A 14,915-nucleotide genomic window follows, 5' to 3' on the forward strand; every position below is an offset into this window, starting at 1 on the left:
TTTAGTGGGACACAAGTAAAAAGGGGTTTATGTTAGAGCCACTTCTGTGCTTCGAACTCAAGTTTCTGAAATTCATTCCTTGGACTTCAACTGAAACTCAGAAGTATATATTGAGCATGTCACCATATTGCAGAGTCAGTGCAGACAGTAGCAGGAATTTTATTCCCATGCAGGTTGCTAACTTTCTGAAAAGATAATGCAATTTCTTTGAAATGCATCAATGCACAGAATATTCAAATTTTCTCCAAGATCATGTAATCCCAAATCAAAGTATTATACAGAATACAATTTCATCACAAACCTCTTTTATGGTTTCCTTGCGCAATTCATCAAAGAGGATTCTAAACTGCTCTGCTGTAACACAGTCATGAGTGAAGGCCTGGGCTTGCTACAAAAAATTATTGCAGAAATTAAAATTGGTCAGTATATACTTGGAAAATGTAACTCCACCAGATGCCTAAACAATAGGCTCAGAGTCTCGTACAGACTCTTACTTTCCACATTTATTAGAATATTTTTTTTCTTCTTTGAAGTGACAAAATAAATTGAAGGTCAAGCAATAGCTGTGCTCTTCATGGATTTTAATAAGGCATTTGACAAGGTCCCCCATGACTGACTCATTCAGAAAGTCATGAGGCATATGTTCCATGGAGCCTTGGCTGTGTGGATTCAGAATTGGCTTGCCTCCAGAAAGTTGAAATCGATGGAACGCATTGGGCCTAGACATCACTGACTAGTGGAGTAACACAGGGAGCTGTTCTGAGGCCCCTTCTCTTTGTGATTTTTATAAAGGACCTGGATGAGGAAGTGGAGGGGTGGGTCAATAAGACTGCAGATGATATGATGGTTGGAGGCATTGTGGATAGTGTAAAAGGTTGTTGTAGGCTACATTAGAATACAGAGGTAGAGTGGTTAAGGCATCTTATGGTATGCTGGCCTTAGTTAGTCAGGAGATTAAGTTCAAGAGTTGTGAGGATTTTGCAGCTCTACAAAACTCTGGTTGGACCACACTTGGAATGTGTTCAGTTCTGGATGCCTCATTACAGGAAAGATGGAGAAGCTATGGAGAGAATGTAGAGAAGATTTACTAGGATGTTGCCTGGATTAGACATGTCTTATGAGGCAAGGTTGGCAGAGCTAGGGCTTTTCTCACTGGAGAAGGACAAGAGTGACTTTGCAGGTGTTTCAGATTATTAGAGGCATAGATTTGGGGGACAGCCAGTACCTTTTACTTGGGGGGAAGATTAGCAAACACCAGAGGACAAGTTGAATTTTAAATTTAGACATACAGCTCAATACAAGCTACTCTGGCCCATGAGCCCATGCCGCACAATTACACTCAATTGACCGACAACCCACTAAGTTTTGAAGGGTGAGAGGAAACTGGAGCACCCAGAGGAAACCCATGCAGACACAATGAGATGTACAAACTCCTTACGGACAGCACTGGTTGAGGAGAGGAAAATTTAGGGAGATGTCAGGGGTGAGTTTCTTTTTGGCACAGAGTAGTGAGTGCCTGGAATGCACTGCTAGGGATGGTGGTGAAGGCTGATACAATAACAATATTTAAAAGACTCAGACAAGGATGCAAGAAAAAAAAAGGTAATGGGAGGTAGAGAAGGTTTAGTTTGTTGTATAGGTTTATATAGTTTGACACAACATCATGATGGGCCTATTTTGTGCTGTAAAGTTCTATGTTCTTGTTAGACATGTCTCTTTGTATACATATCTTTTTCTCTTATGTACATTTTACAAATACCATTAAGTAAAAATTTGCTGGCCTGCAGAAATAAAAGAATTCTTAGGGTTGTATGTGATTTGCAAGTACTGACAATAAATTTGAACTTTATTGTGCAAAAGACTTCACGGCTGAATTACTATTTCATAAACACTCTTGTGCACGTATAACTAGAGGCACTGTATTCCCCTTCTGACTATTGTCACTACCACATGTAGATTAAAGATTTTAAAATATTGGGAAGTTATCAGATTTTAGTTTTACAATACAGAAAAAAGCCAATTAACCCCAACATCCTTGCCAACCGAGATGTCTAAGCTGTTTACCTGCTTTTGGCCCATAATCGCTCCTCACCTTTCTATCAGATACCTGTCCAAAAGTCTTTAAACAGGACAATTTTACCTCTCCCACCACTTACAAACAGCTTATTCCATATACCCACCACCTTCTGTGTGAGAAAAGTGCCCTCAATATCCTTGAAAATCTTTCCCCTCTTACGTTAAATCTATGCCCTCTAGTTTCAGAATTGCCTATCCCAATAAATTATCAATCACCCTCATGATTTTGTAGACTTTTAAAGGTCCCCAATCAGCCTCCTGCACTTCAAGGAAGAACAGCTCCAGTCCATCAAGCCTCTCCTAACAACTGCAGCAGTTGAAGCCTTTTCCCAAATTTAATTCAAATTTTGTCCATCCACAGATCCAACACAAAATACCCCCAGCATAGCTGGTGTTCAGACAACAAACAGTTGTAAAAGGCCAAGATGATAGTGAGCAAGAGCAAAAATACTGGGCAGCTGCTAACGTGAGCTTCAGGACTTCAAGCTTTCCTCTACATGTCCATTGACTTGGTCCAAGTGACAAAACTTCTAATAAAGTTCTATTTGGAGCCACTTCCTCATAGGTGCCAACCACGCCAACTCTTAACTGTTCTACCTTCTCCAATTTAGTGGACTAAGGGAAATGGAGCCAAAAACTAAAACCGTGCAAGGCAATATTTTCATCAAGAGTATTTTAATGATTTTATTCCTTCCTGAGGAGCTTCTCAAATACCTTAATAATTTCTTGCTTGTGCATTGGAGACATCTTAACCTTCTGCAGGACTTGGAGCACTGTATTGGTGCTTACTGTCATTCTTCTGATTAAACAAAATAACGAGTTTTAAAATGTAAACACAGCAATTCAGTACTCACTTCCAACCCTTCCATAACAGATAATCCAGAGTTTCTATCATAAAAGTGCACTCAGACACGATCACTTTCAACATTGAGAATCCCCACCTTGACGTCCAACCTCTACAAAATCTTCAGACTCAACCCCTGCCATATCCCGATTACCCTTAATGCAAACCCCACTCCAATCAGCCATGTTCCAGACCACACAACCCTTCCCAGCCAGCGTTTGCTTAACGTTCCACAACTAGAGGTTTGCCATTTTAAAATCTCATCAATTAACAAACCCATCCCCAACCTCCTCCAATCCCTGATTTCCCTAAACAACCTTTTTTCGATAAAACAAAAGATTTTATTTAAAAATATTTTAAACTACTTATCAATAGTACATAGTGAGTCAGTATGCAAAAGAATGCAATTTAGAAAGCAAATTCAAATGCTTTGACAATGGAGCTTTTCAACAACAGGACATCTTTTGACCACATTCGCATGCAAGTCTTAGGTATTTCGTAGCTTACAAAGATCCCCTTCGTCCAGCTTTGGTTGCACGACCACAACAAAGCACCTCAAATGCACCACGAATTCCCAAGCATCTCCGGACAATAGATGTCTGAACAGAACTCTAGAGAAAGACAAAAATAGAATGCACAAACTTATATCTTATCAGAAATACTGAGAGAGGAATTTGTAAAGCTTTGCGGATTAGTTGATTTGAAAACATTAATGAGTGATTGATGGTTCATGCAGACTCAGTAAGCCAAATGACCATTTTCTACATCGTATCTGAGACACAAACATCACTCTGATAAATTGCACATTGCCAAGTTGACTTTGCATTCACTGGATCAGACTTCCTGTTCTATTATTGCAAGCTTTCAAGAAATGACTTGGCATGGACTTGAGCAATGGAATGATTCATAACAGTTTCACCAAACAGAATTGGAGTCACTCCTGGACTTAGCTTCACAAAGAACATCTTGGCCTTTTTACAGTATTGTCTGCCAGCTGACAAGAGTTAAACCACAATTTAAACTCCGCCCAATGTTCAAGAATCTCTATGCTCCATTGAAAAGAAAATGAAAGCCATGAGCAAGAAGTAGTTCATCCCCAAACTCCATCATGCTAAAGGGAATAATAGATTGGGTTAGATTGGCAAAGAGCCCAGTCTGAGCACAAAAATTTCGAAGGTCATAATCATTTGTGATTATAGCTTCACATTGTTCCAGCCATCTGAATTTGAACAAAGAATGGAAGTTAAACAATAATGGTGAGAACATCAAGATTGAAGAACAGACTAAACATTTCAGGGCAATGTCTCTGCATCACATAAGAAATAACAAAAACTGAGGTCACTGTTCATTAAATCTCAATTTCTTGGATGCTTTATAAGACAATTGACTTGGGGTATTTTAAGAGTTAACCAATAAGATTCCTTCCCACCCCCCACCCCCAAAAGTTGGTTATTATTATCCCTCATAACAGCTTTGCTGGGTAAAAGTCCAAATCCATTCCATTTTGTTCTTCCAGTTTATTTCTAGTCTATAAAACCCAGGGAACCAGATATCCAGGAACACCAAACTGTACACCTGATGCTGGCTTCATTAATATTATTTAAGAGATTATGGAGTGATGCCTTATGACAGCAAAACAAACTTGCCTTTGGGAATTCTTCAGAATGTCTTAATTGTTCAGGAAAAACAATCACTGCTCAAAAGGAATACTTACCATTAAATATCCACGGAATTGGTTGTAAATAATAGCCGTCAGTAAATTCATTAGTAAGTAGGTTCCTGCAGACATAATGCAGCATTTCAATTTTCTGATTAATTTTCTCAGCTATCAGACGACATAAAGGCAAACATGAGACAAACATTTACTATGACCAAATTCTTTCATAATGTCCAAAATACACAATGAATGGTCCACAGGATTCAAACACTCCAGACCAAAAATCAAACTGAAATGGCAACCAACTCAAAATGTTGTTTGAATATTAGAGTATGCACTACCTTACTTAAGATATAAAAGTTAGAATGTGATAAAGCTGCTTAAGAATTTTTAACTCTGTAACTATTCAAGTCCAGATCCTCCATGTCCAGAACAACTTTTTTTCCCCTCCAACCACCATCAGGCTTTTGAACCTTCCTCTCCTAATCAGACCACTACTCCAGTTCCAAAGATCTGTCTGCACTATTGTAACATCATTTTTCTCCCCCCCCCACCACACCCCACCAACTAACTGTAATTGTGAATGGTTAGCTACACTTTATTATATTTTTTATTTAATGGAAATTTAGACATCGTTTATTTGCGTATTTTTATGTACTTGTGCAAAAAGAAATCTTGTGCATTTGTACATTGTTCTTGTGTACAATAATAAGCATTCAATATTACATAAGGTTTCTAAAACAAGAAGCGAACCAGACTACTTTGCAAAATATATTTCTGCAACCAGGTGGCTCCAAAGTGAACAGTGGGAAAGGTTTGAATGCAAACAGAATTCTTTCTTTGGCTTGGCTTCGCGGATGAAGATTTATGGAGGGGTAATGTCCACGTCTGCTGCAGGCTCATTGGTGACTGACAAGTCCGATGCAGGACAGGCAGGCACGGTTGCAGCGGTTGCAAGGGAAAATTGGTTGGTTGGGGTTGGGTGTTGGGTTTTTCCTCCTTTGTCTTTTGTCAGTGAGGTGGGCTCTGCAGTCTTCTTCAAAGGAGTTTGCCGAACTGTGAGACGCCAACATGCACGGTTGGAGGCGAGATCAGCCCACTGGCGGGGTTCAATGTGGCAGGCACCAAGAGATTTCTTTAAGCAGTCCTTGTACCTCTTCTTTGGTGCACCTCTGTCTTGGTGGCCAGTGGAGAGCTCGCCATAGAACACAATCTTGGGAAGGCAATGGTCCTCCATTCTGGAGATGTGACCCACCCAGCGCAGTTGGGTCTTCAGCAGCGTGGATTTGATGCTTGCGGACTCTGCCAGCTCGAGTACTTCGATGTTGGTGATGAAGTCATTCCAATGAATGTTGAGGATGGAGCAGAGACAGCGCTGATGGAAGCGTTCCAGGAGCCGTAGGTGATGCCAGTAAAGGACCCACGATTCGGAGCCGAACAGGATCGTGGGTATGACAACGGCTCTGTACACGCTGATCTTTGAGTGTTTCACAGAATTATAATGAAAATAACTAGCCATTTTGAATTAAGTCAATGCCAAGAGTTCAACAAATGTTGGCCCAATTCTCCACCCCCCCCCCCCCCCACACCTCTCTTTTCCTACTACCAAAGGAAATTCAAGGTCTTGGCCTCTTCTGACTCCATCCACACCTCCTGCTATCTTGAGAAAACTGCCAATATAGTACCCACCCCACCCGTCATCTCCCCCATCCATCAGGGAGAAGATACATCTACCCTAAAACACGAACCAGCAGATTCAAGGACAGTTTCTTTCCTGCTGTTATCAAATTCTGAAGTAGATTGTTGGAATCTAGGGGTTAAAACATTATGAAAGAAATTATTAATTAATAAGTGTATATTTACTGCATGGTTCAGGGGAAAAGAGGAATGTGATTAAGTGGCAATCACAGCATGGAGCAAAGTTGGCTGAGCAAAATTGTCTGCTCCCAAATACAGGGAGAGGAAATGCATAAAACGATTTAGGAGGAATGCTCAAACTGAAGGAGGTGGTGAGTAGCACAGGAGACACAGGCCAGACCAGAACAAAGAATGGCCTGCAAGAAACAAAGGGAATGGAAAACCAGTCTAGGAGGAAGATTAAGGCAGGAGGAGGTGTTAAAGAGAACAGCAGAAATTGGCCAGACAGGAACAGAATGGTGATTAGAAATATCTGGGGATGAATTAATTTCTGATCAACACAACAGGATAGTCTGGCCTGGAGGATTAAGATGGGAGTGCTACACCCCAGATATCTGCAAAACAGGAGATGACTTGTGATAACCCTTATGCAAAAAGATCTAGCAAAGGAAGACAACTTTTGTTCTGTATGATAATGAAATCTAGCAAAGGAAGCCAACTTTTGTTCTGTATGATAAGGTTGATCTATATAAACTGAGCCAACTGGACAAGAGGGGTCAGTTTTGGAGAGTAGCTCACTGTGCAGGTGACCTATGAACTAACGACTGACCCAGAGCTCTGTTAAGTTTTATTCTTGTGCTGTGTAATAAACTGACTGTTGAACCGAATACCTTCTCCTATCACTTCATTCAAAGAACACGCTGGACTCAGACCACACATAGACTAAATTAAGAGTAAGGTAAAGCCAGAGTCCGACAATTTGGTGACCCCGACATGATGAAGATGGAGAAGTGACAGAAGAAAAAGATACGAAACACCGGTCAATTGTGGTGTGGTGATAACAACAAGTGACCATTCTACAAAGGGAGGTAAGCAGACACCTGTTTTAACGAAGTTCTGCTATTGGCAACGATAAATTGTGTGTTGTCACTACTCTGCAAAAGCCCTCATTAAAGCCAAAGAAGAAAACAAAAGGGGGTTGGAGTCCCCCTAGTAGAACGGGGTTGGAGTCCCCTGTAGTAAAAAGTGGGTTGGAGTCCCCCTAGTAGAACGGGGTTGGAGTCCCCCTAGTAGAACGGGGTTGGAGTCCCCCTAGTAGAACGGGGTTGGAGTCCCCCTAGTAGAACGGGGTTGGAGTCCCCTGTAGTAAAAAGGGAGGTTGGAGTCCCCCTAGTAGAACGGGGTTGGAGTCCCCTGTAGTAAAAAGGGGGTTGAAGTCCTCCTAGTAGAACGGGGTTGGAGTCCCCTCGTAGCGATCTCGAGAGATAGGTTTAGACACTTGGCCAATTAGAATAAGGTGTATTGTGATAGTTATTTGTTTCTATAGTGTGTAATAAGTATTTGATTAAGGATCGTGTACCATAGTAGTGTATAATAAGTATCTGTATAAGGTGTATTGTGTTATAGTTATTTGTTTCTATAGTGTATAAGTATCTGTTTAAGAATCGTATAGTGTATCATAATAGTTTATAATAAGTATTTGTTTAAGGATTGTGTACAGTGTGCCGCTGGTGTTTATAATAACGTGGGAAGGGTCGAAGTAGATTGCAGGGTGGCAAAATCCTACCAGGGGAGAGACCCAGTGAAGTACGAAGTCTAAAGGGTTAAAAATCGGAACAGAGATGGAAGGAGTAATTAGGGATGTAGGGCAAGAGTTCGGGGAAGACAGATGGGTTCCCCCATCTGTAAACCGACAGTGGGAAAAAACAAGGAATCAATTACTGGGAGGATTACCGAAGGGAGAGGAGGTACAGGCTATGGCACGGTACGAACAGATATGGAAAGAGCTGCAGAGTCAGGGGAAGGTACCACGAGGCTTTGAAAAAATCCGGCTGGTGCTGTACTTAGGAGAAGCAGAGAGGGAAGCAGCCAAGGAGGTACAGGAACATGAGGCAAAGGGACAAGGATCTATATGGAATAGAAGAAGGCTTAAACAACAGAGAGAAGTGAAGGAACAGAGAAGGGCAGATTTACACAATATGACATTGGCTTGCATGGCTGTGGAAGCGAACCTTCAACATGATATTAAAAAGGGACCCCCTATCATGAAGGAGAATACGGGGGAGGTTAAGCCGTCAGCCCCGCTATATCCAAAGTTACCAGAGACATTGCCACCACCTTATCCTATTCCCCAGATGTCAGTGATGCAGATAAATGAGGGAATAGTGAATGTCACTGAATTAGCAGGTCACGAACTCCAGGAGGCGAAGAAGAGACTTAAGAGAGTTATGCAGGAAAGGGTGGAGGAAATGAAGGAGTTAACAAAGGAAATATAGAATGATGTATGTAAAGTGAGGGAAACTAGTATGCGACTGGAAAAAACAAATGAGAGAGAGCAAGAACAGACACTTGAGAATGCCTTCTCGGTAGGAATGTCAGAGGATCACACCACCCCCACTCCTCACAATAGACAAAAGGAGTCAGAGGATGAGGAGATCTCGACTTTTTTGAGTCAGTGTAAGGAGAGTTGGACGGATAAAGCAGGAGTACACCCAGCCACAGATCCCTTGCAGACTACACTCTTTAGGGCTGCAGTAACGAGCGGGCTGCCAGCTGTAGTTAGGGAGGCGTTAGAGAATAACCCTGACATTCCTGGTTGCTCAAATGAGCAATGGGAAAAACATTTGACCCATCACATGAAACGTTACAGGGCTAAGCAAAAGGAGGACAAACAAACTACGGTGTCGGCACAAGTGCAACTCCTTAAGCTTCAATTGGAAGAGGCTAGGAGAAAGGCAAACGAGGCAAAAAAGATTTCCTCAAAGGGTGCAAACCAGATGATTCAGCAGCCACCGCAGCCACCACAAGGGAATAATATGAGTTGGCACCCGGTCCCATATTGGGCACCGGGTCCCAACTATGTGGCCAGAATGGGAGGTCCAATGGGGGGATTCCGAGTAAGAGGGAGAGATCGGGGTGCTCCACGAATGCAGCCAGCCGTATGTTTTGTATGCAGTCAGCCAGGACACTGGAAGAGAGACTGCCCCCTAGTTTGGGGTCCTCAGGACACTGGGGGAAGGGGATATGGACCACCACAAAATGAGCATTGGGTCCAGCCCCAGAGATCGTCAGTGCCACCCCCGGTACATCAGGCATCCCATGCGGCTTTAGCTCCGAAGAGACAATTCCCTTTGCTGACAGAGGAGGAGCAATATTGTCCACAGTGACGGAGCCCGAGCACCCATGAGCAGGCTAGGTTGGCAGACCCTTTCCTGCAGATTAAAGTAATGGACATGAAAGTATCCTTTTTAGTGGATATGGGAGCCAGATTTTCAACACTCACTGGCGCTGAGTTTCAAGATAAAACATCATCCTCTAGCGTCCAGCTGATAGGGTTCTCGGGTACACCAGAAAATCTGCCGTTTTCTACACCACTAGTCACTTCTGTGGCGTGACAGACTTTTACACATCAATACATTTAGTCAGCCAGGTGCCCTACCAATCTTTTGGGCAGACACCTGCTGGTCAGGTGCGGAGCATCGATCCTTTGTGGACCCAGCGGAATAGAGGTCACCTTTCCAAATGGATATTCTATGAACTGTTCAGTAACTACACTTCATTCCAGTTCTCAGATGCTGTTGGCGGCAGCTGGAGGATCCGCGTCTGAGGGACAATGGGCTGACATTTACTGGGGGCTGTTGGAACCAGAGGACCCACAGAAGGGAGGGTTGCTAAAGCTTTATAATCAATGGAAGCCGTGGATCCAGACGTTACACCCGTATACCCCTCCCTCGGACCCCCCCCATATGACCCTCTGTTATGATAGGGATGGGGATGAAATGTATCAGCATGCATTTTATGAAGAGGTAGAGGGCATGCTATGGGAAATTAATTCGGACTACATAGTGGTAGGAAAGGGAGTGGCCGCTACGGTGGCACTGACATCTGAACAGCTGGAATGGTATGAGATGGCAAGTGAGGCCATTCCTCATGTCACCCTTGCAATTGGCACTACTCACCAGGCAAAAGATTTGGGACCGATGTGTCGGAACTTGAGGTCCCTTAGTGACTGGTCTGACACCCAAATACCGACAGTGCAGTTCTCCTCATCTGGTCAGGCATACAGAATTTTGTCTCCGACATATGATCAAGTCTTCCTTGAGCATAGACAGATTGAACGCTTTCATGGTAGAGAGAAGATGGATCACCCCGACTCGGCCCCTATGCTAGATTCTCTCCCTGAGAACCTGTGGTCAGTGGGATCAGCAGATGTGGGTTTTTGTCAGCAGGTTGATCCCATAACCTTCGAACTGTCAGATTACACCCCTATTTGGCAGATGCCGTATCCCCACAAACCTGAAGCTGAGGAAGGTTTGGCAGATACCATTGATGGCCTTATGTATTCAGGGGTGTTGGAACATTCGTGTTCTAGTTGGAATACACCCATATTACCTGTTCCTAAACAAGACACTGGCAAATATCGGATGGCCCATGACTTAAGGCGCATCAATGGTATTGTGAGAACACCCACAGTTCAGTACCAAACCCATATACTGCCATGACTGCTTTAACCCCCAACCACAAGTGGTTCTCTTGCATAGATTTAGCGAATGCTTTCTTTTGCTTGCCGCTGGCAGAACCATTAAGAGATGTGTTTTCGTTCACGTATAGAGGTAGAAAGTTGCGGTATACTAGGCTTCCGCAGGGCTTTATCTTATCTCCAGGGATTTTCAATCAGGTGTTGAAAGAACAGCTGGGGGGGCTAGCACTGCCAGGTGGGGTAGTTCTGATCCAGTATGTAGATGACATCCTATTAGCAACTCCTGATCATACTTCCTGTTTGGAGGCCACCTGTCTCCTGCTAGTGCAGCTGTTCAAGGCAGGCTTTAAAGTCTCTCGCTCAAAGCTGCAATGCTGCAGACAGGTGGTCACCTTTTTAGGGAGAATGGTCTCAGCGAAAGGCACAGGGATTTCCCCTGCACATCGAACAGCGATACTACATCATCCAAAACCAAAGACAGTAAAAGAGATGCTTTCGTTTTTGGGTTTGTCAGGTTATAGTAGGCAGTTTATCCCATCGTATGGTGAGTTGACACATCCACTGCGAACTTTGGTGAATGAGCAGGGGATGAGGAATCTGGGAGCTACACTTGATTGGACTGCACAGGCTGAGATGAGTTTTATTCTATTGAAGCAAGCTCTTACAACAGCTATAGATTTGGCGATTCCAAATTATAAACTACCTTTCTTTTTGGATGTTTCTGAAAAAGCACACACAATTGATGGTGTTCTTTTTCAGAAAAAAGGGGGTGGAAGATGTGTGCTCATGTATGTGAATATCACACTAGACCCGACAGAAGACAGACACCTACCATGTACGAGACATGCAGTGGGAGTAGCAAAGATTTTACAAAAGGTGGCACACATAGTAATGGGACATGGCCTGACGGTATTAACAACACATAGTATTGTAGCATTTGTGAGCTCGACAGCATTTACAATGACTTTGCTAAGGCAGACGAGACTAGAAAAGATCCTGAATGCTCCAAATGTTACGTTTACCCATGAAGGCATTAACATGGCAGACAATATAGGAGAGGGAGAACCACACTGTTGTGAGAAGAGGGTAGTAAAGGATATTAAAATAAGACCTGACTTACAGGCTACACCCTTAAGAGAACCAGATGAAACCTCGTTTACAGATGGGTGTTATTACAGACACCCCACAGATGGATTGAAAGCTGCCAATGCGGTGGTACGAAAAACTACAGGAGGATTTGAAGAAATCATTACAGGGACAGTGAGAGGAAAGGAGTCAGCACAACTCGCAGAACTACAGGGAATGATAGCAGCATTAGAATGGGCAGAAGGGAAGGAGGTCAATATATATACAGACTCGGCATATGTGCTAGGGACAATACAGGTTGAGCTTAGTCAATGGATTAGAAGTGGGTTTTTAACAGCAGCAATGACCCCAATTAAACACGAGAAGGACATTAGGAAACTGGCTGAGGCCCTCCTGAAACCAAAGGCATTAGCAGTTCTTAAATGTAAAGGACATGTTAGAACAGATACGATGGTGGCTTGGGGAAATCAGGAAGCGGACATGGCCGCTAAAAGGGCAGCAGGATACGGCCCTCAGTTTATTATGATACAGGCAGACAGAACAGCACATGACTTATTACCACCGTGTAGGGTAGAAGTAATAGTACAGGAACAAGCAAAGGCATCACCTCAGGAAAGGATGGTATGGGAGGAAAGGGGGGCAACCAAGGATCAAGGATTATGGAGATCGATAGACGGGAGGCCAGTCTTACCATCTGGACTCATGAAACCCCTCCTCGAGGAGGTACATGGGCTAACACACTGTGGAAAGAAGCAGATGATAAGGTACTTGATACATTGGTGGCACCCCTTCCTGCCGGTGATGGTGGAGAACCATATTAGAGAGTGTGAGGTATGTATAACTTTCAATGTAAAGGGGACTGTAAAGCCACATGAAGGTCAGTTCCCGCTACCTAAGTTACCAGGGCAGGAAATCGTACTTGATTATACGGACATGATTGAGAGGGTAAGTGGCTATCGATACCTCTTAGTAGCAGTAGATGTGTTCACAGGGTGGCCGGAGGCAATCCCTGCCAAAAGAGAAGTTGCAAGGACGGTATGTAAATTCCTGATCAACCAGTATATTCCGAGACACGGATTTCCTAGAAAAATTAGGTCCGATAATGGAAGTCATTTTAAGAATAACGATCTACAGGAGGTAGAAGCAATGTTGGGATTGAAACATGCCTTTGGAACGGTGTACCATCCACAATCCCAAGGGAAAGTGGAGAGGATGAACCAAACAATAAAAGGTAAGATCGGGAAAGTACAGGCACGGACCAAACTAAATTGGGTGGATGCGTTGCCCCTGGCATTAATGTCAATAAGGAGTTCGGTAAGTTCTGTGACAGGATTTACTCCATATGAACTACAAACAGGGCACCAGTTTCCAGGACCGGGAGCTGGAATTCAGACTACGAAGAATGAGGTAAGTTCAATGGGATGCAAGCTTTATTATGATAAACTAACGGCTCTGGTGTCAGATTTTTCACAACAGGTCACAAGTCCCAACAGAGAAGGGGAAACACCGATACCTTCAGTCGTGGAGTGGGTTCTGCTAAAGATCATCAAAAGAAAGTGGTCGGAGCCCAGGTGGACAGGACCCTACAGAGTGGTGGAGAGGACGTCCCACGCGGTTCGACTACAGGGAAAAGGCGAGATGTGGTATCATTGGAGTCAGTGAACAGCAACGGACCCACCAACACGGACACTGGAACAGATTCGAATGGAGATGACTGGGACTCTGTGAAGAAACCACGGACTACGAACACTTAACACGTCCCTTTAAAGAGACTATTGGATTACGGTGACTGTATTTCAGTATTTGAAGTGATATTTCTATATTGAAGTCAACAGAATTTAGGGGGCTGTGATAGACACTATGTGGGGACTATGGGTGATGTTGTTCCTAGCCTTTGAAGCATCTGGAGAAGGAAACAACTGTACAAAGGGTTTGTGGTCAGCCTGGGAGGCCCATAACTAACCGAAACAGTACTTTGAGGATTGGACTGACATTTCTGAACACTGAACTGAAGTGTGTTCATAATGGCCAAGTTTGTGAGGTTAAGTTTAACAAGGGGTCGGAGATGCCGGTCCTTGCAAAAACTCTTGAGCTCTTGGTCCCATAAGGTAACAGGTGGTTGGTCTCAGTTTCCTGAGACCAAAAGGGGGACTGTTGGAATCTAGGGGTTAAAACATTATGAAAGAAATTATTAATTAATAAGTGTATATTTACTGCATGGTTCAGGGGAAAAGAGGAATGTGATTAAGTGGCAATCACAGCATGGAGCAAAGTTGGCTGAGCAAAATTGTCTGCTCCCAAATACAGGGAGAGGAAATGCATAAAACGATTTAGGAGGAATGCTCAAACTGAAGGAGGTGGTGAGTAGCACAGGAGACACAGGCCAGACCAGAACAAAGAATGGCCTGCAAGAAACAAAGGGAATGGAAAACCAGTCTAGGAGGAAGATTAAGGCAGGAGGAGGTGTTAAAGAGAACAGCAGAAATTGGCCAGACAGGAACAGAATGGTGATTAGAAATATCTGGGGATGAATTAATTTCTGATCAACACAACAGGATAGTCTGGCCTGGAGGATTAAGATGGGAGTGCTACACCCCAGATATCTGCAAAACAGGAGATGACTTGTGATAACCCTTATGCAAAAAGATCTAGCAAAGGAAGACAACTTTTGTTCTATGATAATGAAATCTAGCAAAGGAAGCCAACTTTTGTTCTGTATGATAAGGTTGATCTATATAAACTGAGCCAACTGGACAAGAGGGGTCAGTCTTGGGGAGTAGCTCACTGTGCAGGTGACCTATGAACTAACGACTGACCCAGAGCTCTGTTAAGTTTTATTCTTGTGCTGTGTAATAAACTGACTGTTGAACCGAATACCTTCTCCTATCACTTCATTCAAAGAACACGCTGGACTC

The 14,915-nt window shown here is 43.4% G+C and overlaps 1 protein-coding gene across 4 annotated transcripts in view; it reads right to left on the reverse strand.

The window, feature by feature from the left end:
• The window catches only part of tpcn2 (two pore segment channel 2), a 66,231-nt gene that overhangs the window by 27,737 nt on the left and 23,579 nt on the right, over nt 1-14,915 (reverse strand). For all 4 annotated transcript variants that reach the window (XR_011346953.1, XM_069904605.1, XM_069904597.1 and 1 more), the window contains exons 10-13: nt 4,635-4,699; nt 3,428-3,531; nt 2,791-2,875; nt 302-388 (exon numbers count right to left, since the gene is read on the reverse strand). Coding sequence is in view for 3 of the 4 variants with exons in the window: in XM_069904605.1 (XP_069760706.1) it covers nt 302-388; nt 2,791-2,875; nt 3,428-3,531; nt 4,635-4,699 (341 nt within the window). In the remaining variant the exon portion in view is untranslated. The remainder of the gene's footprint in view (nt 1-301; nt 389-2,790; nt 2,876-3,427; nt 3,532-4,634; nt 4,700-14,915) is intronic.

This window comes from Narcine bancroftii, chromosome 1 (genome assembly GCF_036971445.1).
Source record: "Narcine bancroftii isolate sNarBan1 chromosome 1, sNarBan1.hap1, whole genome shotgun sequence".
NCBI lineage: Eukaryota > Metazoa > Chordata > Chondrichthyes > Torpediniformes > Narcinidae > Narcine > Narcine bancroftii.